Consider the following 27,831-nt stretch of genomic DNA (forward strand, 5'->3'; position numbering starts at 1 on the left):
CCCCGTCAAAATGCGGAATGGAGATTCTAGAATGACGGAGAGAAATCGGATGACGGAGATCGGATCTAGTGCGTAACTTACCATAGAAATAGTTCTACGGCTACAACGGACCATATTTTCACGGGTTCGGATCGGATTCGGATCGGACGTAGTGTGAAACCGCTCTTAATCACAATATAAATTCCTAAACATTTACCATGAGTAATTTTAAGTGAAATTGTATATCGTGAGATCAATAAATCATATCATATCATATTATATCATATGTTAGGGAAATAGGGAATACGTTTGTATGGCAAAGCGGTTACGCGAATTCGTCCCATTTCGTCTTAAATTCCATTAATTTTATTAAGTGTTGGTCTGTCCTTAAGGCGCAGTGAGCTCAGGCCCTTCGAAAGCTCGCTGAACACTGACCAAGCGTGCTCGGGATCGCGGACATTTTTTTTAAATTGTTTTGTTACTGTGTTTTCGTGTTGCTAAAGCTCTGGTTTCCTTGGGTAGCGGTGCCGTCATATAGCGGCCGTCTTCATACAAAATATTACGGCTAAATATGGATGGAGTAGTATTTTGTATGGAGACGGCCGCTATATGACGGCACCGCTATCCTAGGAAACGAGACTTTTAGCTTTTGTGCAATAATAGTTTGTACACAATTCTAGTAAGCGTTTTAGACTTATGTTCGTGATTTTTTTTCTATATAAAGCATTGTTTAATGAGGTTTCGAATCCATATAATTAGTGTAATTACTGGAGAAAGGAACCGTAATGTGATCTAAAATAGCGCTAAGATATACATATAATACAAATATTGCAGATACGGGTTCGTGGTGACGAAGTCGGCCTTCCAGGTCTGGCGCACTCTGGTGACAACGGGACAAGTGGGGCCGCCCACGGTAACTATACTCATTACATATTTCATGGAAACACTTTGTGTACTATAATGAATTTGACCAATCGCGCTCGCCGCGGTCCAGAGGACAAAACCAAATGATAGAACAACAGATATCAACGAGTTTTGTCTACTGATATACTTGCCTAATTTTGTTTAATTATTTAGGTTGTATAGTAGAAAATTACTCCACCGACAAGAGCAAAGCTCTTAAGTGATGATGAGTAGAAAAGTGTTATTTTAGTTGACTCATATAAAAAATATTGTATACAATAGTGATATAATCAAGCTTTTCAATCTCGTACCTTACTTACGCCACTCAGCAAGCTTCATGAACTGAAAAGCTGATGAGTTATATCACGAATATCACTATTGTATAAAATACTACTGTTCCGTTTCGGTGGATGTATTAAATCAGGCAACAAGGCCCATATTACACATACCTTACAGTCTAACGTACATATGTATTTTATAAACTTAAAACTAAACACTATTTAGTCACTATTTAGTAGTATTAGTATTTTAATGTCATCTGAGATTCCCCCCTGTACATGAGTGTACAGCTATTGAATGTAAACCCGACGTGTGCTCGTACAGAGCGAGCGCGGGCCGGCGCCGGGCGAGCACGCGGCGCCGCGCAGCCTCGGCGACGACGTCTCCTCCGACTCCGACGCGGGTACGACACGAATGTTTTGTTTTAATATTTACCATGGCAACCTTATAGAAAGCCACATATATTTTTTATTTGTTTCTTGCTCACTAATAATCATTGTAGTTTGTTTTTAAGCTTAAGATTTGTTATCTTACAGCCCAATTTGCTTCACTTTTCATTGTCCTTGTCAATAACGCGTTGACTGGTAGATAATGCCTAGATGCATTAAGTCTGCCCGTTGTACTTTATGTGCAATAAAGTTTAAAATAAACAATAATACTATTATCTTTCCAACAGTGCGTGCCGAAGATGACGATGACATAGCTATAGTAGAAAAAACTTTAGTGACCATAGACTTATCAGAAGATATTAGAGAAGAAGATAAGACTAAAAAAGTAGTGTCTACGAAAGGAAAAGCAGCCGCCAGTTCTAAAACAGAAGGCCATGGTCACGAGACCGGAGAAAAAGACGAAATAATGATTGTGGAGAATGCCACTGCAAATACGTCTGATAACCGCACAGTACTCTTACAGAAGCGAAAGTCAAGCAAACATGGCAACAAACCTGATAAAAACCACCCTGCATGTAGTAAATGCAAGAAAGTAGCAAAACAAATAGATAAAACTATAGACAAAAATAAAGAGATAGTAGATCTAGACGCACCGAGCCCTCCTACAGATGTTTTAGAAGCTTTGCAAGACTTGGACGTTAATAATTTTGAAACGACAATAGTGTTTGATAGCGATGATGAAGATGTTAGACCAAATGTTGATAAAAAATCGGAAGTTTCTAATGAGCCTAATGAAGATAGTGTTCCTAGTACAAATGATAATGAATCTCAGATGAATGAGAAGGCAGAAAAAAGACATCAAAGAGCATCTAGTGATTCAAGCAATGGAAATTTGGTTATAGATGATGACGCTAACATTGAATCTGAGAGCAGTAATAGTGATTCAGAAGACAAAACCCTAAGACGTAGTAACATGAAATACAATATTTACGACAAGAAACGTTTTCATGAATATTACCCGAATGCAAAGAAGAAAGTAAAAAGAAGAACAAAGATAAGTGAAGTGACAGTAAGTGATCTTATTAAAGAGGTGACAGGGAAGACTAATGATGTTGAAGAAAACGCGGAATCAAGTTCTGATGATGGCAGTCGCAGCAGTGACAGCTCGGGGGGGAAAGAGAGGGAAATGGGAGAAGAAGAGGGGAGTATTGGTAAGCAACGTACCTATGTATGATTATTGTTAAGTAAATTGATTCAGTTTTTAACTTTTTCGTACTTCAAATCATGTATATCCGAGCATGATGGTATCGCGGATTTTTTGAATTGTTTCCATTTTTTTGGAATATGTTTCCTTTTACTTAATCATTTAAAAGTGTTGCGTATTTTCTATTTTAGACACAAAATAACCAAAAGCATCTGAATATTGCTCTAGTGGTAAACATTTTCACTAACTGTAATTATTTCTGCCCCTAGATCCGAAGCTGCTCATGTACGCAGTAGTATTACTGGAAAGAATCGACGTATGTTCACCTCGTCCCGTATCACGGGTATCTTCTAAATCACCATCAACAACAACACCACGCTCTTCATCCCCAGAATCTCTACCAATAAAGACGGAACCAATTCTCTCACTGTCTAGGTCACCTATAAGAGATACATCATCACCAGTACCACCTATGCCTGAAAGAGCATCTTCTCCACTTTTATCTAGAATAAGCCCACCCCCACCCCTTGGTCCATCTCCAGTGTTATCTAAAATAACCACAACCCCACCCCTTGGTCCATGTCCGGTGTTATCTAAAATAACCACAACCCCACCCCTTGGTCCATGTCCGGTGTTATCTAAAATAACCACAACCCCACCCCTTGGTCCATCTGCGGTGTTATCTAAAATAACCCCACCCCCACCCCTTGGTCCATGTCCGGTGTTATCTAAAATAACCACAACCCCACCCCTTGGTCCATCTCCGGTGTTATCTAAAATAACACCACCCACCCACCCACCCCCACCCCCATCTCCACTCTTCACCAGAACCTCGCCCCCACCCCTTAGTATATTAAAACCCGATCCCCATCCAGATTCCTTATTCCATTTTTTCGCTACAACTTTGCCTCCGAAATTCGTTTTCTACAAAAATAACATACCATTATTGAGAATGTGTAAGTTCTGTTCCGTGGTGCTGCAAAGAATCGATTTGACTGATAAGGGGAAAATGGGCAACAGAGTAGCGAAGAAAGTGGAGTTGCCGGATATAGAGGAAGTGAGAAGAAATAATAGGAGCATGTTGACGGCGCAGGTCGCGCCGCGCCGAGCGAGACGGGTGAGGTTTAGGAAGATACTTACTACACTTTTTATCTCCTTGATATTTTTATCCGGTTACCGGCAGTTCGTAAAACTTGTAGTATTTATAACCTAAACCGACCAAAATCTGATATTTGTGGCCCTTTTCATTTGATCTTCTTTAGAGTCCTTTCTCAGAGTACATACCTACCGTTAGAAATTGATGTGACGCGCTGGCATTATACATATATTTATGATTAAATGGTTTCCTCGCAGACGTCCGGCTCGACTCCCTCGCCATCTAGCGGCTCCGACTCGGACTGGACCCCCGACGCGAGCGACAGCTCGGCCGTCCGGAGAGCACAGCGACGCACCGGGGAATCGGGATCCGACTCGAGAACACAACGACATAACACGGACGAGTCGAGTTCCGACTCGAGAGCGACACAGCGACGCGACACGGAGTCGGATTCCGACGAGGGCTTGCAGAGAGCGTCACAGCGACGTACCGCGGACGGTTCCATGTTCGGCGTGTGGAGAAGGCGCCAGCGGGTCAAGGAAGCCGAACTGCAGCGGATGCTTGACAACTTGGCCGTGAGTATTCAAAAAATATATTGTCAGGCAACAAAGGTCCATATAGACCTTACAGACTAACATACATACATAATATTAATCATAAAAACTAAAAAATCATTTTGGCGACACAACAGTTATTTTGCTGCTTCATTTGCTGTGGTATGATTGTGATATGGTATGTGGGTAGGATAGTCTTTAGTCCATCATACATGCATACAAACGGTAGCGATTGCATGATACTAATATTCAAGTTAATATGACCATCCAAAGGCATTCGACACTGTATAACATTAAAAAAAAACCTTTAAATACTTTAAATTATATTGAAAATATGAGTCTAATGTGTAAATTACTCCCACGACTTGTGTAATACCTATAACGAGTGTTGGTAAATGGAAGATATATAAAATGTTAACGAAGTTATTTGTTGGGAGTACCTCAGGGTGACGGTCCTAGCCGTTTCTGTTGTTGTATGTGGTAAAATTTAACTATATTTTTTGCTGTCTGAGCGTGCAAGTTTTCCCGATTGTAATACAATTCATACATGATTGTTATTAGTAAAAGATTTGCCTGAAAGAGTGTCATATAAATTCATAACAAGATTTTTTTATACTGCAGGGTATAGATGGCGATAAAGATTGCGATCACATCAAGTCAACCAGTATGCGAGGGTGAGTCAACATCAACGGAACGTAAAATTATTATTAAAAACAACAATCAATTTATTTTTTTACTGAGTGTTTTGTTTTTGACGTGTATAGTGACGTGTATAGTCGGTACAAAATAGTTGACAAATCCATCAGTGTTATAGAAAATTATTTATAACGCCACCCTATTTTGAGCAAGCGCCTATGAGAGCTGATAATCTCTTTACATTTCCGTATGAACTTCTGTTATTATCCCTTATTAGCTAGGCATCTTTTTTTCCGAATGCCATAAAAGTGTTTTTTGTTCGACGCTACGCGACTTGCATCGGCACTGCGAGATGTTATCTAGTCCCGGCGGATCTCGCTCATGTTTACACTAAATATTGTGCGACACAATGAAATTACATGACATCTGTACTACAAATAACGGAATATCTTTATTCATGCAGCCGAGCCCCTCACAATGTCGCCGGAACATCAGGTCGCTTTCATACTAGTGGTGTGATATCTAACTATCAACTTGCTTGTTACATCAAATACCATACTATTTAATTTGTATCAATATTCTCGATGTGCTGATGTCCTTCGGATGGTCGAACAAAATTTAAGCAATTAATTTATTTCAGGTAGGAAGATATTTAATTTAAAAAATGTATTTTAGTGTATCATGAATAAATAAATAAAAAATAAATAAAAAAAATTACAAATGCAGCACCTAGTACATATTAGGTATGTAGTATCTTAAACACCATATGTTTTGAAAGTGTAAAATAATAATTTTTTATAAAATGTCGTTTTAGTTTCAACATTTTCAAATTTTTGTGTAACTTTGAAATAATGAGCCTTTTGGATATGTTGTTGTGAAATGTTGGAGGTGTTTCCTAAATAAACATGAATGCAGACCCGCGGCCGCGGTGTTGTCGTCCAACTGCGCGCGCTGCGCGGCGCGCGTGCTGTCGGCTCCACCAATCAGCGGCCACGAGGCGCGCCTGCAGCGCCAGCTGCTGCGCCGCGCCGCGCGCATGGCCAGGACACCCACGGTGAGTCTCATACAGCGCGCGTGCTGGCCGCTCCACCAATCAGCGGCCACGAGGCGCGCCTGCAGCGCCAGCTGCTGCGCCGCGCCGCGCGCATGGCCAGGACACCCACGGTGAGTCTCATACAGCGCGCGTGCTGGCCGCTCCACCAATCAGCGGCCACGAGGCGCGCCTGCAGCGCCAGCTGCTGCGCCGCGCCGCGCGCATGGCCAGGACACCCACGGTGAGTCTCATACAGCGCGCGTGCTGGCCGCTCCACCAATCAGCGGCCACGAGGCGCGCCTGCAGCGCCAGCTGCTGCGCCGCGCCGCGCGCATGGCCAGGACACCCACGGTGAGTCTCATACAGCGCGCGTGCTGGCCGCTCCACCAATCAGCGGCCACGAGGCGCGCCTGCAGCGCCAGCTGCTGCGCCGCGCCGCGCGCATGGCCAGGACACCCACGGTGAGTCTCATACAGCGCGCGTGCTGGCCGCTCCACCAATCAGCGGCCACGAGGCGCGCCTGCAGCGCCAGCTGCTGCGCCGCGCCGCGCGCATGGCCAGGACACCCACGGTGAGTCTCATACAGCGCGCGTGCTGGCCGCTCCACCAATCAGCGGCCACGAGGCGCGCCTGCAGCGCCAGCTGCTGCGCCGCGCCGCGCGCATGGCCAGGACACCCACGGTGAGTCTCATACAGCGCGCGTGCTGGCCGCTCCACCAATCAGCGGCCACGAGGCGCGCCTGCAGCGCCAGCTGCTGCGCCGCGCCGCGCGCATGGCCAGGACACCCACGGTGAGTCTCATACAGCGCGCGTGCTGGCCGCTCCACCAATCAGCGGCCACGAGGCGCGCCTGCAGCGCCAGCTGCTGCGCCGCGCCGCGCGCATGGCCAGGACACCCACGGTGAGTCTCATACAGCGCGCGTGCTGGCCGCTCCACCAATCAGCGGCCACGAGGCGCGCCTGCAGCGCCAGCTGCTGCGCCGCGCCGCGCGCATGGCCAGGACACCCACGGTGAGTCTCATACAGCGCGCGTGCTGGCCGCTCCACCAATCAGCGGCCACGAGGCGCGCCTGCAGCGCCAGCTGCTGCGCCGCGCCGCGCGCATGGCCAGGACACCCACGGTGAGTCTCATACAGCGCGCGTGCTGGCCGCTCCACCAATCAGCGGCCACGAGGCGCGCCTGCAGCGCCAGCTGCTGCGCCGCGCCGCGCGCATGGCCAGGACACCCACGGTGAGTCTCATACAGCGCGCGTGCTGGCCGCTCCACCAATCAGCGGCCACGAGGCGCGCCTGCAGCGCCAGCTGCTGCGCCGCGCCGCGCGCATGGCCAGGACACCCACGGTGAGTCTCATACAGCGCGCGTGCTGGCCGCTCCACCAATCAGCGGCCACGAGGCGCGCCTGCAGCGCCAGCTGCTGCGCCGCGCCGCGCGCATGGCCAGGACACCCACGGTGAGTCTCATACAGCGCGCGTGCTGGCCGCTCCACCAATCAGCGGCCACGAGGCGCGCCTGCAGCGCCAGCTGCTGCGCCGCGCCGCGCGCATGGCCAGGACACCCACGGTGAGTCTCATACAGCGCGCGTGCTGGCCGCTCCACCAATCAGCGGCCACGAGGCGCGCCTGCAGCGCCAGCTGCTGCGCCGCGCCGCGCGCATGGCCAGGACACCCACGGTGAGTCTCATACAGCGCGCGTGCTGGCCGCTCCACCAATCAGCGGCCACGAGGCGCGCCTGCAGCGCCAGCTGCTGCGCCGCGCCGCGCGCATGGCCAGGACACCCACGGTGAGTCTCATACAGCGCGCGTGCTGGCCGCTCCACCAATCAGCGGCCACGAGGCGCGCCTGCAGCGCCAGCTGCTGCGCCGCGCCGCGCGCATGGCCAGGACACCCACGGTGAGTCTCATACAGCGCGCGTGCTGGCCGCTCCACCAATCAGCGGCCACGAGGCGCGCCTGCAGCGCCAGCTGCTGCGCCGCGCCGCGCGCATGGCCAGGACACCCACGGTGAGTCTCATACAGCGCGCGTGCTGGCCGCTCCACCAATCAGCGGCCACGAGGCGCGCCTGCAGCGCCAGCTGCTGCGCCGCGCCGCGCGCATGGCCAGGACACCCACGGTGAGTCTCATACAGCGCGCGTGCTGGCCGCTCCACCAATCAGCGGCCACGAGGCGCGCCTGCAGCGCCAGCTGCTGCGCCGCGCCGCGCGCATGGCCAGGACACCCACGGTGAGTCTCATACAGCGCGCGTGCTGGCCGCTCCACCAATCAGCGGCCACGAGGCGCGCCTGCAGCGCCAGCTGCTGCGCCGCGCCGCGCGCATGGCCAGGACACCCACGGTGAGTCTCATACAGCGCGCGTGCTGGCCGCTCCACCAATCAGCGGCCACGAGGCGCGCCTGCAGCGCCAGCTGCTGCGCCGCGCCGCGCGCATGGCCAGGACACCCACGGTGAGTCTCATACAGCGCGCGTGCTGGCCGCTCCACCAATCAGCGGCCACGAGGCGCGCCTGCAGCGCCAGCTGCTGCGCCGCGCCGCGCGCATGGCCAGGACACCCACGGTGAGTCTCATACAGCGCGCGTGCTGGCCGCTCCACCAATCAGCGGCCACGAGGCGCGCCTGCAGCGCCAGCTGCTGCGCCGCGCCGCGCGCATGGCCAGGACACCCACGGTGAGTCTCATACAGCGCGCGTGCTGGCCGCTCCACCAATCAGCGGCCACGAGGCGCGCCTGCAGCGCCAGCTGCTGCGCCGCGCCGCGCGCATGGCCAGGACACCCACGGTGAGTCTCATACAGCGCGCGTGCTGGCCGCTCCACCAATCAGCGGCCACGAGGCGCGCCTGCAGCGCCAGCTGCTGCGCCGCGCCGCGCGCATGGCCAGGACACCCACGGTGAGTCTCATACAGCGCGCGTGCTGGCCGCTCCACCAATCAGCGGCCACGAGGCGCGCCTGCAGCGCCAGCTGCTGCGCCGCGCCGCGCGCATGGCCAGGACACCCACGGTGAGTCTCATACAGCGCGCGTGCTGGCCGCTCCACCAATCAGCGGCCACGAGGCGCGCCTGCAGCGCCAGCTGCTGCGCCGCGCCGCGCGCATGGCCAGGACACCCACGGTGAGTCTCATACAGCGCGCGTGCTGGCCGCTCCACCAATCAGCGGCCACGAGGCGCGCCTGCAGCGCCAGCTGCTGCGCCGCGCCGCGCGCATGGCCAGGACACCCACGGTGAGTCTCATACAGCGCGCGTGCTGGCCGCTCCACCAATCAGCGGCCACGAGGCGCGCCTGCAGCGCCAGCTGCTGCGCCGCGCCGCGCGCATGGCCAGGACACCCACGGTGAGTCTCATACAGCGCGCGTGCTGGCCGCTCCACCAATCAGCGGCCACGAGGCGCGCCTGCAGCGCCAGCTGCTGCGCCGCGCCGCGCGCATGGCCAGGACACCCACGGTGAGTCTCATACAGCGCGCGTGCTGGCCGCTCCACCAATCAGCGGCCACGAGGCGCGCCTGCAGCGCCAGCTGCTGCGCCGCGCCGCGCGCATGGCCAGGACACCCACGGTGAGTCTCATACAGCGCGCGTGCTGGCCGCTCCACCAATCAGCGGCCACGAGGCGCGCCTGCAGCGCCAGCTGCTGCGCCGCGCCGCGCGCATGGCCAGGACACCCACGGTGAGTCTCATACAGCGCGCGTGCTGGCCGCTCCACCAATCAGCGGCCACGAGGCGCGCCTGCAGCGCCAGCTGCTGCGCCGCGCCGCGCGCATGGCCAGGACACCCACGGTGAGTCTCATACAGCGCGCGTGCTGGCCGCTCCACCAATCAGCGGCCACGAGGCGCGCCTGCAGCGCCAGCTGCTGCGCCGCGCCGCGCGCATGGCCAGGACACCCACGGTGAGTCTCATACAGCGCGCGTGCTGGCCGCTCCACCAATCAGCGGCCACGAGGCGCGCCTGCAGCGCCAGCTGCTGCGCCGCGCCGCGCGCATGGCCAGGACACCCACGGTGAGTCTCATACAGCGCGCGTGCTGGCCGCTCCACCAATCAGCGGCCACGAGGCGCGCCTGCAGCGCCAGCTGCTGCGCCGCGCCGCGCGCATGGCCAGGACACCCACGGTGAGTCTCATACAGCGCGCGTGCTGGCCGCTCCACCAATCAGCGGCCACGAGGCGCGCCTGCAGCGCCAGCTGCTGCGCCGCGCCGCGCGCATGGCCAGGACACCCACGGTGAGTCTCATACAGCGCGCGTGCTGGCCGCTCCACCAATCAGCGGCCACGAGGCGCGCCTGCAGCGCCAGCTGCTGCGCCGCGCCGCGCGCATGGCCAGGACACCCACGGTGAGTCTCATACAGCGCGCGTGCTGGCCGCTCCACCAATCAGCGGCCACGAGGCGCGCCTGCAGCGCCAGCTGCTGCGCCGCGCCGCGCGCATGGCCAGGACACCCACGGTGAGTCTCATACAGCGCGCGTGCTGGCCGCTCCACCAATCAGCGGCCACGAGGCGCGCCTGCAGCGCCAGCTGCTGCGCCGCGCCGCGCGCATGGCCAGGACACCCACGGTGAGTCTCATACAGCGCGCGTGCTGGCCGCTCCACCAATCAGCGGCCACGAGGCGCGCCTGCAGCGCCAGCTGCTGCGCCGCGCCGCGCGCATGGCCAGGACACCCACGGTGAGTCTCATACAGCGCGCGTGCTGGCCGCTCCACCAATCAGCGGCCACGAGGCGCGCCTGCAGCGCCAGCTGCTGCGCCGCGCCGCGCGCATGGCCAGGACACCCACGGTGAGTCTCATACAGCGCGCGTGCTGGCCGCTCCACCAATCAGCGGCCACGAGGCGCGCCTGCAGCGCCAGCTGCTGCGCCGCGCCGCGCGCATGGCCAGGACACCCACGGTGAGTCTCATACAGCGCGCGTGCTGGCCGCTCCACCAATCAGCGGCCACGAGGCGCGCCTGCAGCGCCAGCTGCTGCGCCGCGCCGCGCGCATGGCCAGGACACCCACGGTGAGTCTCATACAGCGCGCGTGCTGGCCGCTCCACCAATCAGCGGCCACGAGGCGCGCCTGCAGCGCCAGCTGCTGCGCCGCGCCGCGCGCATGGCCAGGACACCCACGGTGAGTCTCATACAGCGCGCGTGCTGGCCGCTCCACCAATCAGCGGCCACGAGGCGCGCCTGCAGCGCCAGCTGCTGCGCCGCGCCGCGCGCATGGCCAGGACACCCACGGTGAGTCTCATACAGCGCGCGTGCTGGCCAGCTCCACCAATCAGCGGCCACGAGGCGCGCCTGCAGCGCCAGCTGCTGCGCCGCGCCGCGCGCATGGCCAGGACACCCACGGTGAGTCTCATACAGCGCGCGTGCTGGCCGCTCCACCAATCAGCGGCCACGAGGCGCGCCTGCAGCGCCAGCTGCTGCGCCGCGCCGCGCGCATGGCCAGGACACCCACGGTGAGTCTCATACAGCGCGCGTGCTGGCCGCTCCACCAATCAGCGGCCACGAGGCGCGCCTGCAGCGCCAGCTGCTGCGCCGCGCCGCGCGCATGGCCAGGACACCCACGGTGAGTCTCATACAGCGCGCGTGCTGGCCGCTCCACCAATCAGCGGCCACGAGGCGCGCCTGCAGCGCCAGCTGCTGCGCCGCGCCGCGCGCATGGCCAGGACACCCACGGTGAGTCTCATACAGCGCGCGTGCTGGCCGCTCCACCAATCAGCGGCCACGAGGCGCGCCTGCAGCGCCAGCTGCTGCGCCGCGCCGCGCGCATGGCCAGGACACCCACGGTGAGTCTCATACAGCGCGCGTGCTGGCCGCTCCACCAATCAGCGGCCACGAGGCGCGCCTGCAGCGCCAGCTGCTGCGCCGCGCCGCGCGCATGGCCAGGACACCCACGGTGAGTCTCATACAGCGCGCGTGCTGGCCGCTCCACCAATCAGCGGCCACGAGGCGCGCCTGCAGCGCCAGCTGCTGCGCCGCGCCGCGCGCATGGCCAGGACACCCACGGTGAGTCTCATACAGCGCGCGTGCTGGCCGCTCCACCAATCAGCGGCCACGAGGCGCGCCTGCAGCGCCAGCTGCTGCGCCGCGCCGCGCGCATGGCCAGGACACCCACGGTGAGTCTCATACAGCGCGCGTGCTGGCCGCTCCACCAATCAGCGGCCACGAGGCGCGCCTGCAGCGCCAGCTGCTGCGCCGCGCCGCGCGCATGGCCAGGACACCCACGGTGAGTCTCATACAGCGCGCGTGCTGGCCGCTCCACCAATCAGCGGCCACGAGGCGCGCCTGCAGCGCCAGCTGCTGCGCCGCGCCGCGCGCATGGCCAGGACACCCACGGTGAGTCTCATACAGCGCGCGTGCTGGCCGCTCCACCAATCAGCGGCCACGAGGCGCGCCTGCAGCGCCAGCTGCTGCGCCGCGCCGCGCGCATGGCCAGGACACCCACGGTGAGTCTCATACAGCGCGCGTGCTGGCCGCTCCACCAATCAGCGGCCACGAGGCGCGCCTGCAGCGCCAGCTGCTGCGCCGCGCCGCGCGCATGGCCAGGACACCCACGGTGAGTCTCATACAGCGCGCGTGCTGGCCGCTCCACCAATCAGCGGCCACGAGGCGCGCCTGCAGCGCCAGCTGCTGCGCCGCGCCGCGCGCATGGCCAGGACACCCACGGTGAGTCTCATACAGCGCGCGTGCTGGCCGCTCCACCAATCAGCGGCCACGAGGCGCGCCTGCAGCGCCAGCTGCTGCTCCGCGCCGCGCGCATGGCCAGGACACCCACGGTGAGTCTCATACAGCGCGCGTGCTGGCCGCTCCACCAATCAGCGGCCACGAGGCGCGCCTGCAGCGCCAGCTGCTGCGCCGCGCCGCGCGCATGGCCAGGACACCCACGGTGAGTCTCATACAGCGCGCGTGCTGGCCGCTCCACCAATCAGCGGCCACGAGGCGCGCCTGCAGCGCCAGCTGCTGCGCCGCGCCGCGCGCATGGCCAGGACACCCACGGTGAGTCTCATACAGCGCGCGTGCTGGCCGCTCCACCAATCAGCGGCCACGAGGCGCGCCTGCAGCGCCAGCTGCTGCGCCGCGCCGCGCGCATGGCCAGGACACCCACGGTGAGTCTCATACAGCGCGCGTGCTGGCCGCTCCACCAATCAGCGGCCACGAGGCGCGCCTGCAGCGCCAGCTGCTGCGCCGCGCCGCGCGCATGGCCAGGACACCCACGGTGAGTCTCATACAGCGCGCGTGCTGGCCGCTCCACCAATCAGCGGCCACGAGGCGCGCCTGCAGCGCCAGCTGCTGCGCCGCGCCGCGCGCATGGCCAGGACACCCACGGTGAGTCTCATACAGCGCGCGTGCTGGCCGCTCCACCAATCAGCGGCCACGAGGCGCGCCTGCAGCGCCAGCTGCTGCGCCGCGCCGCGCGCATGGCCAGGACACCCACGGTGAGTCTCATACAGCGCGCGTGCTGGCCGCGCCGCCGGGCAGCATGGCCAGGACACCCACGGTGAGTCTCATACAGCGCGCGTGCTGGCCGCGCCGCCGGGCAGCATGGCCAGGACACCCACGGTGAGTCTCATACAGCGCGCGTGCTGGCCGCGCCGCCGGGCAGCATGGCCAGGACACCCACGGTGAGTCTCATACAGCGCGCGTGCTGGCCGCGCCGCCGGGCAGCATGGCCAGGACACCCACGGTGAGTCTCATACAGCGCGCGTGCTGGCCGCGCCGCCGGGCAGCATGGCCAGGACACCCACGGTGAGTCTCATACAGCGCGCGTGCTGGCCGCGCCACGCGCATGGCCAGGACACCCACGGTGAGTCTCATACAGCGCGCGTGCTGGCCGCGCCGCCGGGCAGCATGGCCAGGACACCCACGGTGAGTCTCATACAGCGCGCGTGCTGGCCGCGCCGCCGGGCAGCATGGCCAGGACACCCACGGTGAGTCTCATACAGCGCGCGTGCTGGCCGCGCCGCGCGCATGGCCAGGACACCCACGGTGAGTCTCATACAGCGCGCGTGCTGGCCGCGCCGCCGGGCAGCATGGCCAGGACACCCACGGTGAGTCTCATACAGCGCGCGTGCTGGCCGCGCCGCCGGGCAGCATGGCCAGGACACCCACGGTGAGTCTCATACAGCGCGCGTGCTGGCCGCGCCGCCGGGCAGCATGGCCAGGACACCCACGGTGAGTCTCATACAGCGCGCGTGCTGGCCGCGCCGCCGGGCAGCATGGCCAGGACACCCACGGTGAGTCTCATACAGCGCGCGTGCTGGCCGCGCCGCCGGGCAGCATGGCCAGGACACCCACGGTGAGTCTCATACAGCGCGCGTGCTGGCCGCGCCGCCGGGCAGCATGGCCAGGACACCCACGGTGAGTCTCATACAGCGCGCGTGCTGGCCGCGCCGCGCGCATGGCCAGGACACCCACGGTGAGTCTCATACAGCGCGCGTGCTGGCCGCGCCGCCGGGCAGCATGGCCAGGACACCCACGGTGAGTCTCATACAGCGCGCGTGCTGGCCGCGCCGCCGGGCAGCATGGCCAGGACACCCACGGTGAGTCTCATACAGCGCGCGTGCTGGCCGCGCCGCGCGCATGGCCAGGACACCCACGGTGAGTCTCATACAGCGCGCGTGCTGGCCGCGCCGCCGGGCAGCATGGCCAGGACACCCACGGTGAGTCTCATACAGCGCGCGTGCTGGCCGCGCCGCCGGGCAGCATGGCCAGGACACCCACGGTGAGTCTCATACAGCGCGCGTGCTGGCCGCGCCGCCGGGCAGCATGGCCAGGACACCCACGGTGAGTCTCATACAGCGCGCGTGCTGGCCGCGCCGCCGGGCAGCATGGCCAGGACACCCACGGTGAGTCTCATACAGCGCGCGTGCTGGCCGCGCCGCCGGGCAGCATGGCCAGGACACCCACGGTGAGTCTCATACAGCGCGCGTGCTGGCCGCGCCGCCGGGCAGCATGGCCAGGACACCCACGGTGAGAAAAAACAATAAGACCTAAACGCGTAAGTTTCAAAGCTCTACATTGACATACCCCACTCGATAGGTTTGCAAGAGTTTGTTTTTTCTAAAGGTCACGCATATTAATGTATGAATTATGAATAAGTATGCCCTAATATCTATAAAAATGAATTTTGAAGCATGAGAAGTGAATGACTATTGTGTTTCAGGCATTCCCTGCGACGACTTCCACTGCCACCACCCCTGCCGCCGCCGTGCCTACTACAGCTCCCGCTGTTACCACCGCTGCCGTTTCTACCACCGCTGCCGTTTATACCGCCGCGGCCGTTTCTACCACCGCTGCTGTTTCTACCGCCGCCGCCGTCACCACCGCTACGCCCACTGTTGTTATGACTAAGGCTCCGGAAATTATACATAGAGCTAAAAGTAAGTTTCAACATTTTGTATTATAATTTTGGCTTTCCATCTCTTATTAATTTGGGATACTCTGTATAGATAGCTGTTGGATCTCCAAAAAAAAAGTTGTGTTTTATTATTTGTGCTGATTTTACTTTGTTTTCGAATTATTTTTCGCCAGATTTCAATAAAATTTCGTCGATATATGGAGTTCCCTATTCTATACAATATATGCTCAATTTCACCGTATGTCCTAAAAAAACTTCCAGAGTTCGGATGATATTCTCGTGACTCAACTTAAAATTACATTTGTATTTATTCCGCCCAGAATGTGGAACTCTTTAAACAGCCAAATTGTATCCAAATGGAAAGAAAACAAATCGACAACAAAATAAACTGGAACTACGAACTACTGAAGACTTCACTGAAGTCTAATGTCTGTAATGTAACATGTTAAAACGGAACTTTATTTCCAGAAAGCAAGAAACGCCCGCACTCCCCCTCCCTCCCCCCGCGGCCCCGCTCCCCGCCATCTCCCGTAGACCCGGAAGCCGCGGCGCGCGAGTGGCTCCGACAGAAGAATATAGCCGCAGAGAAGTTCGGCATCAAGCCCCGCAGTTACAAGAAGATTGCTCCTGTGGTTCAAGATAGCGCACCAGCCACTATACAGCCTATAGACGCTAGCAGCGATACGGTATACATTTGTTTGTAGAATACTCCTTAAAGAGTGCGGAATCCGCGGCGTGCGAGTGGGAGTTACAAGAAGATTGCTTGTTTGCTTGTTAAAGATGGTGCACAGCCCACTACAGAACCTACATATCGACGCTGGAAAGGAGAAATTGGATAAGCGACACGCAGCTAACTTTACGGGAGAGCCAAAAAACTACAAAACTTTCTAAAAAAAAATCATTAAAATTCCTAATGATGACGTATTTCCTAAATTAGACATTTTATAAGATTATAGTGATGTATTCTACATTATCCTATTATTATTTTACCTTCAAATGAGTTATTTAAGAATTTAGTGTCGCTTAAGCAAAATGATCGTAAAAATAAATTTAGGTAAATTTATCTTACCGACATATTTCACAAGAAATTAGTCAGGTAAGAAACTCCAAGGTAAATTTGTTGTCAGAATTGATCGAGTAAAAACTATCTTATTGCAAAGTATGCTTATTTTATAGTCAAGCAAAAAAGTATATACGTAAAATTTTCCAAAAAACAAATCATGATAAATTATCTAACACTTTTTAAGGAGCAATTTCAAACTCGATAAGCTGCTTATGCGACACATTCAACCTATGATACATCTACATTCTATGAGTTTTATAGTTATCAACCACAAGGAAGATTGTCATACCTACGCATATAAAAAAAAACACCCTTTAAAGAATTTGTATAGCTTTATTTCAAATAAGAAGTTTTGTAACGAGTCTTAAGATAACAAGTGTACCATTTCTATTTGAGACCAAAATTGCTTAAAAGGGTCAACTTAATTATGAGGTACCAGTAAGAATGGGAAATTTATATTTGAAACCAAAATAGGAAAAATTTTTATCTCGTGTTTTCATACCTGAGATTAATATATTTTTTTCCGTTACTTGGCATTTTCTGATATTATGAAAAATAACAACAAAAAGAAAGTACTTAAGTTAAAATATTACTAGGTAGCTTCCAACAAATTTCAGGTAAAATGGAATAAACGACAAAATTGTTATATCTGAAATTAGGTAAATAATGATAAACGCCAATAATTCACATTTGACAGTTAAGTAAATTTATCCATATGATATAGAAAGCTATTATTCGGTCAGGTAAAAATAGTTAACCGACAGTGAAAGGTTAGTTGTCATAGGGCAAAATTATCCAAGCTAAGGTTAAGCTGAACTGGCAAATAAGTAAAAAACTCTAAGGTTCATTACATCGAATAACTTTTCATCTAATCTCCACTTTTCAAAAAATTGTTGAAAACTAAGTCGTTTAGTAACATAAATGTACCAGTGATTCTCCAAATCACCGACTGGATAAGCGACACTAAAGTCGTCAGGTGGGTACGAAACCTAGTCCATTCGATGCAGAAAAATCTGGCGATTCCAACGATGTATATAACTCAATATCTCTGAAAATGTCGCTTATCCAATTTCTCCTTTCCAGCGTCGATATGTATAACGCAAGCTAACAGCGATACGTATTTGTAAAGTCCGTATTTACCTCATACAGTAAATCATACGACATAATGTATTTCCAACGGTTCGCCAACACAAACATCACGCGACACGACCGGCTCTGCTCGCAGTCTGACATCGACTGACTCTAACTGTCAGTGACGTCACCGTGACGTAAGCGCTCGAGACGTTATAGACGCTAAGACGAAAGACAATACCTAGTCATTCACTACATCATTATTATACATTGACTAGCTGTTGCCCGTGGCTTCGTTCGCATGGACTTATTTCGCTATACACACTTACAACTCTGTTTTAATCCTATCAGGGGATGAATTTTCAAAAGCACTGAAATTATTTATCTTACTTTCTAATATTTTAATAGATCTGCCAGAGTATGGGCAAAGAGAATTTGAAATAGAGGCGTATTGTCAAAGTAAATTATGTAGTCAGTACATTTACTGCCATCTCTCAACACAAATGATGAAAAATTTTTTAGAACGCTATTTGACTTTGATCCTTATGGATGGAGGATGGAGGATGGCGATATTTTTTGATATTTAACAAATTGAACACATGTCAGTGAAATAATAAAGGATCTAAGTCAAATGGCGTTCTATAAATTTTAATCATTTATGTCGAAAGGTGGCAGTATATGTACTGACTACATCATTTACTTTGACAATACGCCTGTAGTCTAAATTCTTGGTATGGGCTAGTGACCCAGTGTTGCGAGTTCGAGTCACGTCCGAGACAGTGTATTTTTAAATTTTTCATTTATTTTGTAGCATCGTTTGCAGACGTTCCTGCTTAACACAAGATTAATTTAATGCTCACCACTGTTTTTGTTTCACTCAGGTACCGAAACCGCCCCAACAATCAAACGAGATCACAATATTACTGACCAGCAACACGGAGGGCGCCGCTGTCATGCCTCTCACCGAGGAGAACCTCGCCAGACACACCGGACAGGTCTTCAGAACAGCTCCCAGCAGCACCACACCGACGCTCTTCAACCCGTCAGCTGTTGCGGACATTAATAAAAAACTAGGAGCTCTAGCCCCCACGAAAACTCTAGATTTTCTACCAATCCTAAAACCCGCAAACACTGATAAACTACAAACTACAAACGCGAATGTAGGATTTCGACCAGTAATAACTACTACAAGAATCAATGACGATTTCCGACCGGTGATAACCAACGTGCAATCTCTCGCCAGTTTGCCGAAGACAACTGTCAAAATAGTTCCGAGAGATATGCCTGATTTAAACAAACCTGAAGTGTTCGCGGTGGTCAATAAAAAGGACCCGAAAGCAAGCAAGAATATTATAATAATACCTTCGGCCCGAAATCCGCCTAAAAAGCAAGAGGAAGCGAAAACTAAAGAAAACACAGAAAACTTACCACAATTGGTAAATGTTTCTGGCGGAGTACATTTACCACCCTCAAGTGTGGGGCAAGGACTACATCTAGTTGTATCACAGTCTCCGCAAAAACACACTATTTTAAATTTTCAGCCAAGTATATCTCAAAAAAATTATATACCAAATATAGTGGTATCTGGTAGTATGATTCAAGGAGTGGAAACCAGACCGAAGTTTACTAATAACTCTCGTCCGAATTTGGTCACGTCCATGTCGCAGAGACCACCGTTGATACTGAACTCGGTGTTGGCTGGGCAGTCGTCACAACAACAGTTTACGTTGTTAAACTCGACACAAGTGCGCGCCGTGCCGCGCTCGTCCACGGTAGTGACAACGTCGCAGCCTAATGTCCTGTTTAGTTCTATGCCAGGTCAGTACTGTCGTATATCACATATAAAGTATGGTCACAACCGCGGCCGACGTTGTTTAACTCGACACAAGTGTGCGCCGTGCCGCGCCCGTCCACGGTAGTGACAACTTCGCAGCCTAATGTCCTCTTCAGTTCTATGCCAGGGCCCTATTTCACCAACGTGACAAATGTCGCATTTGTCGACATCACTGTTACTGACGTCACAGGCCTCCATAGGCTACGGTATCCGCTTACCATCAGACGGGCGGTGTGGTTGTTTTCCACCAACATGTTAATTTAAAAAAAAACTCCACTATATCGCCAGTAAATAAGTACTTATTTTGCGAAGCTAATGACAATTGTCACAAGAAATACGACAATTGTCACGAAATTCCGACACAGAACTCATTTGCTGTCAAGAATTACCGAAAGTTCTTCGAAACCTTGTGACAATTGTCATCATTATCATCATAAACATCACAAGAGAAATAGCTGTTTTTTGCCGATATAATAAAGTTTTTTAAAATAATACAATGATGGTGACAAACAGGAATACGGCCCGTCCGATGGTAAGCGATAACCGTAGCCCATGGATGCCTGTGACGTCAGCAACAATGAGACTTGTCGAATTGTCGCACCTGTCACGTTGGTGAAATAGGGGCCAGGTCAGTATTGACAGCCCAGTTAAAACGTCATCTATTTTATGCATCTGTCATTTTAGTACAACTTTAACTGGACTCTTAGGTAGTAGTTTGCCAATTGAACTATTTTTTAGTATTCAGGATGTAAATACAGACAGGTCAGTACTCAGTCACATATGTCACAACCGCGGTAAACCTGGGTGTTGAACTCGACACAAGTGTGCTCCGTGCCGCGGGCGTCTACGGTAGTTTTACAACTAGAAAGTCAGTACCTACAGACCACAGTACAAAAATTAAATTATAATTTATTTCGACCATCTGGGATCATAAAAACACACACAACAAAAATAATACATGACAACAAATTAAATTAGTTAATTAATTAAACAAAGGACCGAAGATCTTACTTTCTGACTGTGTCTGAGCGACGTACAACCAGCAACACTCCTAACTGTCCATCGGTGGACCTTATGCATTTTGTAATAAGGATTACAAACTGTCAGTTAACAGTGTGGACGATGGTACGTTCACAAATGCGAGAGTGTTTGCCATATACTATACAGGGTGATTCAGGAGACGTGAGCAGGACTAATACTGCGCATTTCGTAGATTATAAGCAACACTTTCGTATCAGTATTAGTGAGGTTAACGTTAATTTTCTAGTCGTGTTGAAAAAAAAAGTTATTAATTTATTTACGACATGCGTGGTCACCCTAAAATTAGAATACTACCGATATTCTGTGTCAAATTGAATGTCACCACTGTCATCGCGGCCTGGTTACTTTTGAAAACTCGTATCTCAGTCAATTTTGACAGTTTATTTTCTTCGTAATCAAAAATTAAAGAGGTTTTATGCTTATTAATTAGGTCTTGTAGGGTGACCATGATTGTAGAGGATTAAATTTGCCCTCACCAAAAAGTAAAAAAATAGGATAAAAACTGGCTGTTTCACCTAAATACGACGGTGATCGATCAATTATCAGTTACTGAGTGTGCAGGATTAGTCCTGCTCACGTCTCATGAATCACCCTGTATATGGGATTTCTCTACAATACATTTTATATGCTGGTCTTCCCTACATTGACTTTAGTTTGAAATTTTTATGTAAAATAAATATATAAAGATAAAATAATGATGTATATGCAGGTCACACAATGAATTCGACGCCGATGGTGGTGCGATCCGTGCAGGCGGGGCCGACGGGCGCGCCTAGTGCGCCACCCCCCTGGGCACGCGCACAACCGTCTAACTCCACACCCGCACAACCCCCCAACTCCCCACCCGCACTACCCCCTAATCCCCCACCCGCGCAACCCCCTAATCCCCCACCCGCACAACCCCCTTGGTTACGCGCACAACCCCCTAACTCCCCACCTGCAGAACCCCCTAAGCCCCTGCTCACACAACCCTCTGCTAACCCCACGCCTGAGGAAGAGGATACGTCTAAAGACGGTGAAAGTGAGTTGTTATTATTGTAACCACCTTGACGTTTTGTGATATTTGATAACGCTACAGGCCTTCGTTAGCTATAAATCGTTTGTCTTAATCTGTCATTTTTACTTATGACTTTGTAAGAAATGGATTAATTGAGTCTTATATAAAAGCCTATATATGTACATGTACAATGCATTCCATTTTTCATAAGTTATGCTTAAGCCGGGTACTCACTAGCGAGCCGTAACCGTAACATGCGTGATGCTTATCAAGACAGTTGACTTGGTAGAACGCTTGGAAGCACTGCATTCACGAAGCTCGGCCTTCGGCCTCGCTTTAAATTACTGGGGGTTGCACACCTGGGAGGCGGGCTGAAGGCTCCGGGCCTTCGGCCCTCCGCCGTGTTCGGCCTTCGGCCTCCCAGCCTGAAGCTCGCCTTTCGGGCTCGCTTAACACAGTTTTTTGACGTAGTAATCTTGGGCCCCCAGGATAGCCGCATGCCTAATCTCCGCGCTCGGACCAACTCAAAAAAATAAATAAAAAAAAGTCGGCCATTTTGAAATTTTTTTGGTGCAGTTTGTTTTGTCTCGGGGCCCTCTATGACATTTGGTCGAGCACCCCCCACCTATCTCGCACCGTTTAATAGTTGCCATACAAAATAAACGTGGCCTTTTTTCCGCCATCTTGGATTTTTTCCAAATTTTTTTTCATAGGAATTCATAATTCATAATTCGTTTATTGTCTGTGGAATCCAGGGGACCTTGAGATTCCATGACTAAAATTTCAGCGCGCTAGGACCATTTTGAAAATTAGCCGCCATTTTGAACCGGCCATTTTGAAAAAAATATGGTGGCTTCAAAAACCGGTAGACCAACCAACCAAATACGGTAGACGTAAAGTCGAAATTTTCTGGGGGTCACCAAACCACCCTTTATAGTCTATACGACCGTACCATAGTCAAACACTCCAGGAACCTCCTTTTGGGAGAACAATTGTGTTAATTAATCAGTCGGGGTCAGAACTAAATATTTTTGTTAGGATATTGATAATTTGATAATTTTCCTAAATGTTTAATTTCGTGATACGTACGACAGATTAAAACTGACATTTTGTTTTGTACAAAAAAGTGTAGCTTAAGCTAGCAAACTTAGGTAAAGATAAAGTTAATTATTAAACAAACTTGATTTTATAAATTGTTGTTTGTTATATTTAGTGTAAGGGTTACAAACCACTTCTCAGACTGTAGGTACTATTTCAATTTTCTTCCGGCAGTTGTAATGTCATCCTGCCTGGAATTCTGCCAGCGTCCTCAGGCCTCGAGCACCTGGTGTGAAGGCCGAGACTCCACCTCCCTCGTCGTGCTGTGTACGGCCGCGGCCGAAGAAGGTGTTTGGTACATCAAGACCGGCGTGCAACAGTGGTACTTGCTGGTGTGTGATGAGGAAAAACCACCAGCGGAGGCCGAATACTGGGCGCTGAGGCCTAGGGTTCGGCTTGCACTACCGGTATGTACGGCGAGGCCTACGGACTACTAAAATGTCCGAAAAAAAACACGTCTACATAGTCAAATCATTGATTATCTCCAAAATAAGAAAAAAATACTTAATTTAAGCCCAGGAATGCACCCCTGAAATTAACGAAGTTTGGAAAAACATGGTGTATATATAAGCATATTCCGTTTCTGCATATGTAAGGTTAATTTTGAATTGTCAGGGCAACGAAGGGAACAACGAGGGGGAGGGGGACCCCGCCGCGAAGAGACTGAAGATGTCGGACTCGGACTCGAACCCCGCGCCCGAGGCAGCGCCCGCCGTCAAAACTAGTTTGTACTTTTTTATCAAATACATTGTAGAAAGAAGAAACGTAATAAATACCACCCCAGTTTAGTTTTTGACTGCGTGAGTTATAATATAATAGATTTTTTTTCAAAACTAACTCTGCATGGAAACCTATTGAGAAAAACCAACTGTAGAACAGATATTTTGCTTAGCAGGGTTAATCCCTTTGACCGCCACATACGTGGACGGACGCGCGCCGTTACAGCCCGATATCAACCTCTGTGCTTTACGACAAGGTTCACAATGGCGCTGCACACGGCGTGGCGCGAGGCGTCACGTTCAAAGGGTTAACTTACACTAGAATAATTCAGTATTTTAACCTGCAATACTTGTTGATACTTGCATTTATGAATACTTCATATTCTACATAGAATCCTAGAACATATGTCTCCCAACAGGTTACCTGAAAGTGAAGGCGTTCGCCCGGATGATGCCGGACCCCGAGAAGGCCCGTAAAGTGGCCACCGGGCCCCGGGAGGCCGAGGCTGCCAGGCCCCGGGAGGCCGAGGCCAAGAAGCTTCTAGCGCCGGCGAGAGTGTACGTCAATAATATGATCTACCAGAAGATGAGTGATGACCCGCTCTTCTATGCCAAGGTACAACCTTTCAACTTCACGCCTCGAATAATGCTAAACTAAATAAACCAAACCAGCAGGGAGACACTCCTCCTTTCGGGCAAACTCGGCTCCGCTCGGCTCAGCATTGCTCCGAACAATTATTAGGGTTGGCACCACTTGACGTCCTTTTGCGTGCACGACCACAGATAAGATAATGACTTGAATTTTGACAACCCTAAATAGCCGAAAGGGATAGTGCCATACATTAGAAAAGTACAGCATGATTCGTCCCTGAATCACTGTCAAACTTCGGTTTTGTAGGAAGTGTCCTTTCTGTACGGTAGTAGGTACTATTATTTATTCTGTGACTAAACGCTTATGGATTTAAGAAACAATTGATAAAATATACTTTTACTGTATTTTTATTAATAAAATGTTACATTTCTAATTAAATGAGAATAGAGGATGCTTTATTGAAAACGTTTAATTTAAACTTAACTAATAACACGTCTGACATAATATCATTATAAAGCGTCACTGAAATTAATTATATTTTTTTTTGTAATTAAAACTTAAATCTATCATTATCATTACAGGTTTTACCTGTACCATTAATGTTGTATACTTCCAAAAAATGTCTACAAACATTTTACGTGACACAGCAACTGCTCCGTATAAAAATAAACTGTCATAGGGATCATGAATCATGATTACTCATGTTTTCAAAAAGTCCCTCAAAACGTTTTTACTGAAAGGCTGTTATTATAATATTGATGACATATTTTAAACCATATTTCTATATATTAGTTTGACATTCATTTGATACTTATTAATTTGATATTGTATTTTTATTTTATTTCCTAATCTCTTAATAGTAAATATGTTTTAATTTTCTGTTTAATGTACTACATATTTCTCTTTGACTATTTTATTTTTAACTGATATAACATGACATGACTTCTTGTAAATACTAGTATTCATTTAATTTTTTCTTTTGCCACACCCCAAGGGGTTTCATGTACTGTATATAATATGTATATATGTATGTATGTATTGAATGCAAATAAAGAAAATGAATGAATGACATAATTAGGCTAGCAATGTATTCAGTAGAGGCTAAATAAGATTTGATTGTAATATTATAATAACATGTCAGGTGCTGGTGGCGGTGCCGAGCACGGCAGCGTGCCGGGCGCTGCTGGCGCGCGGCGCGCCGTTGCAGATATACTGTCTCCAGACTGGCAAGCTCTATCCTCTCGAGGCCGAGGTGTGTATATTTCAATTAAACAAAACTAAAATTCTTTATTTCCAGGCAATCATTGGCTTGTATAAAATACTTTAATCCTAGCACACACATTATTATGAAATATATCTTCACACATTCAGTGCCATTGACCCGACAGTCGGTTCTCTTCTCTGTTCGTAGTCGCTTATTTTTATATGCGGGATTTGGCATGTTATCGGCTACGCTGACGCTCGTAGCGCGCAGCACGCGCTGCCACACAATGTGTTAAATTAAAACTAAATAACTTCATTACATTTGTGATTCAAGCTTTTATCGCTGACTGTACTTTTCGTTTAAGATGCAACTAATACTCATCGAGACAATTATAATATAACAATCACAATTAGGTTGCGTTGTTTTATCACAGAGTTCCTACGGCCACCGGCCACCCACCTCCTGTGTCCGTCGTCAGGTCAGCTCGATAGTACTATTATAATATTGCACTGTTTGGGTTTGTTTGAATTGTCTTGATGAATTCTAGTTGCCTGTTGAAAGAAATATACAGTCAGCGATAAAAGCGTAGAAACCCGAAATATAAATAATGTATTGTTTTCAGTCAAAGAAGGACGTATCCCGTATAACCCTCACCGGAGACGAGGAGGTCTCGGGGGCATTGGTGGCTCTGGCCAAGCTACTCTTCCGTCCTGACGGGAGGGGGGGGACAGCACAGGTGAGAGGGTCTGCTACTTGACGCACGGTAACAGAGAAGGATGTATCCCGTATAACCCTCACCGGAGACGAGGAGGTCTCGGGGGCATTGGTGGCTCTGGCCAAGCTACTCTTCCGTCCTGACGGGAGGGGGGGGACAGCACAGGTGAGAGGGTCTGCTACTTGACGCACGGTAACAGAGAAGGATGTATCCCGTATAACCCTCACCGGAGACGAGGAGGTCTCGGGGGCATTGGTGGCTCTGGCCAAGCTACTCTTCCGTCCTGACGGGAGGGGGGGGACAGCACAGGTGAGGGTGTCTGCTACTTGACGCACGGTAACAGAGAAGGACGTATCCCGTATAACCCTCACCGGAGACGAGGAGGTCTCGGGGGCATTGGTGGCTCTGGCCAAGCTACTCTTCCGTCCTGACGGGAGGGGGGGGACAGCACAGGTGAGAGGGTCTGCTACTTGACGCACGGTAACAGAGAAGGACGTATCCCGTATAACCCTCACCGGAGACGAGGAGGTCTCGGGGGCATTGGTGGCTCTGGCCAAGCTACTCTTCCGTCCTGACGGGAGGGGGGGGACAGCACAGGTGAGAGGGTCTGCTACTTGACGCACGGTAACAGAGAAGGATGTATCCCGTATAACCCTCACCGGAGACGAGGAGGTCTCGGGGGCATTGGTGGCTCTGGCCAAGCTACTCTTCCGTCCTGACGGGAGGGGGGGGACAGCACAGGTGAGGGTGTCTGCTACTTGACGCACGGTAACAGAGAAGGACGTATCCCGTATAACCCTCACCGGAGACGAGGAGGTCTCGGGGGCATTGGTAGCTCTGGCCAAGCTACTCTTCCGTCCTGACGGGAGGGGGGGGACAGCACAGGTGAGAGGGTCTGCTACTTGACGCACGGTAACAGAGAAGGACGTATCCCGTATAACCCTCACCGGAGACGAGGAGGTCTCGGGGGCATTGGTGGCTCTGGCCAAGCTACTCTTCCGTCCTGACGGGAGGGGGAGGACAGCACAGGTGAGAGGGTCTGCTACTTGACGCACGGTAACAGAGAAGGACGTATCCCGTATAACCCTCACCGGAGACGAGGAGGTCTCGGGGGCATTGGTAGCTCTGGCCAAGCTACTCTTCCGTCCTGACGGGAGGGGGGGGACAGCACAGGTGAGAGGGTCTGCTACTTGACGCACGGTAACAGAGAAGGACGTATCCCGTATAACCCTCACCGGAGACGAGGAGGTCTCGGGGGCATTGGTGGCTCTGGCCAAGCTACTCTTCCGTCCTGACGGGAGGGGGGGGGGCAGCACAGGTGAGAGGGTCTGCTACTTGACGCACGGTAACAGAGAAGGACGTATCCCGTATAACCCTCACCGGAGACGAGGAGGTCTCGGGGGCATTGGTGGCTCTGGCCAAGCTACTCTTCCGTCCTGACGGGAGGGGGGGGACAGCACAGGTGAGAGGGTCTGCTACTTGACGCACGGTAACAGAGAAGGACGTATCCCGTATAACCCTCACCGGAGACGAGGAGGTCTCGGGGGCATTGGTGGCTCTGGCCAAGCTACTCTTCCGTCCTGACGGGAGGGGGAGGACAGCACAGGTGAGAGGGTCTGCTACTTGACGCACGGTAACAGAGAAGGACGTATCCCGTATAACCCTCACCGGAGACGAGGAGGTCTCGGGGGCATTGGTAGCTCTGGCCAAGCTACTCTTCCGTCCTGACGGGAGGGGGGGGACAGCACAGGTGAGAGGGTCTGCTACTTGACGCACGGTAACAGAGAAGGACGTATCCCGTATAACCCTCACCGGAGACGAGGAGGCCTCGGGGGCATTGATGGCTCTGGCCAAGCTACTCTTCCGTCCTGACGGGAGGGGGGGGGGGGGGGGACAGCACAGGTGAGAGTGTACTTGACGTACGGTAACAGAGAAGGACGTATCCCGTATAACCCTCACGTGAACAGCTTGTGCGGTGTGCTGCAGCATGCTCGGCGCACATGTTCGCAGACTACCTGCGCCCTGCTGCCCCTGAGGACACTTTCCGTCTAGTTGAAAAAATTAAAGAAATCCGAGATGAAAAATAAATATAAAACATTAATTTAATAAA

General features: G+C 52.3%; 1 protein-coding gene across 1 annotated transcript; it reads left to right on the top strand.

Moving 5' to 3' along the window:
- Window positions 1-10: 10 nt before the first annotated feature.
- Window positions 11-27,808, top strand: LOC134802677 (uncharacterized). Its single transcript, XM_063775311.1, has 24 exons — window positions 11-72; window positions 814-892; window positions 1,486-1,564; window positions 1,838-2,761; window positions 3,024-3,871; window positions 4,108-4,425; window positions 5,026-5,078; window positions 5,956-6,094; window positions 13,399-13,589; window positions 13,667-13,833; window positions 13,911-14,139; window positions 14,279-14,445; window positions 14,523-14,751; window positions 14,829-14,937; window positions 15,193-15,409; window positions 15,856-16,073; window positions 18,403-19,339; window positions 21,106-21,417; window positions 22,666-22,898; window positions 23,107-23,215; window positions 23,630-23,826; window positions 24,944-25,054; window positions 25,629-25,742; window positions 27,689-27,808. The coding sequence occupies exons 1-24, from the start codon at window positions 11-13 to the stop codon at window positions 27,806-27,808; spliced, it is 6,162 nt and encodes a 2,053-aa protein (XP_063631381.1).
- The last annotated feature ends 23 nt before the right edge of the window (window positions 27,809-27,831 follow it).

The sequence above is a fragment of the Cydia splendana genome, chromosome 25 (assembly GCF_910591565.1).
Source record: "Cydia splendana chromosome 25, ilCydSple1.2, whole genome shotgun sequence".
NCBI lineage: Eukaryota > Metazoa > Arthropoda > Insecta > Lepidoptera > Tortricidae > Cydia > Cydia splendana.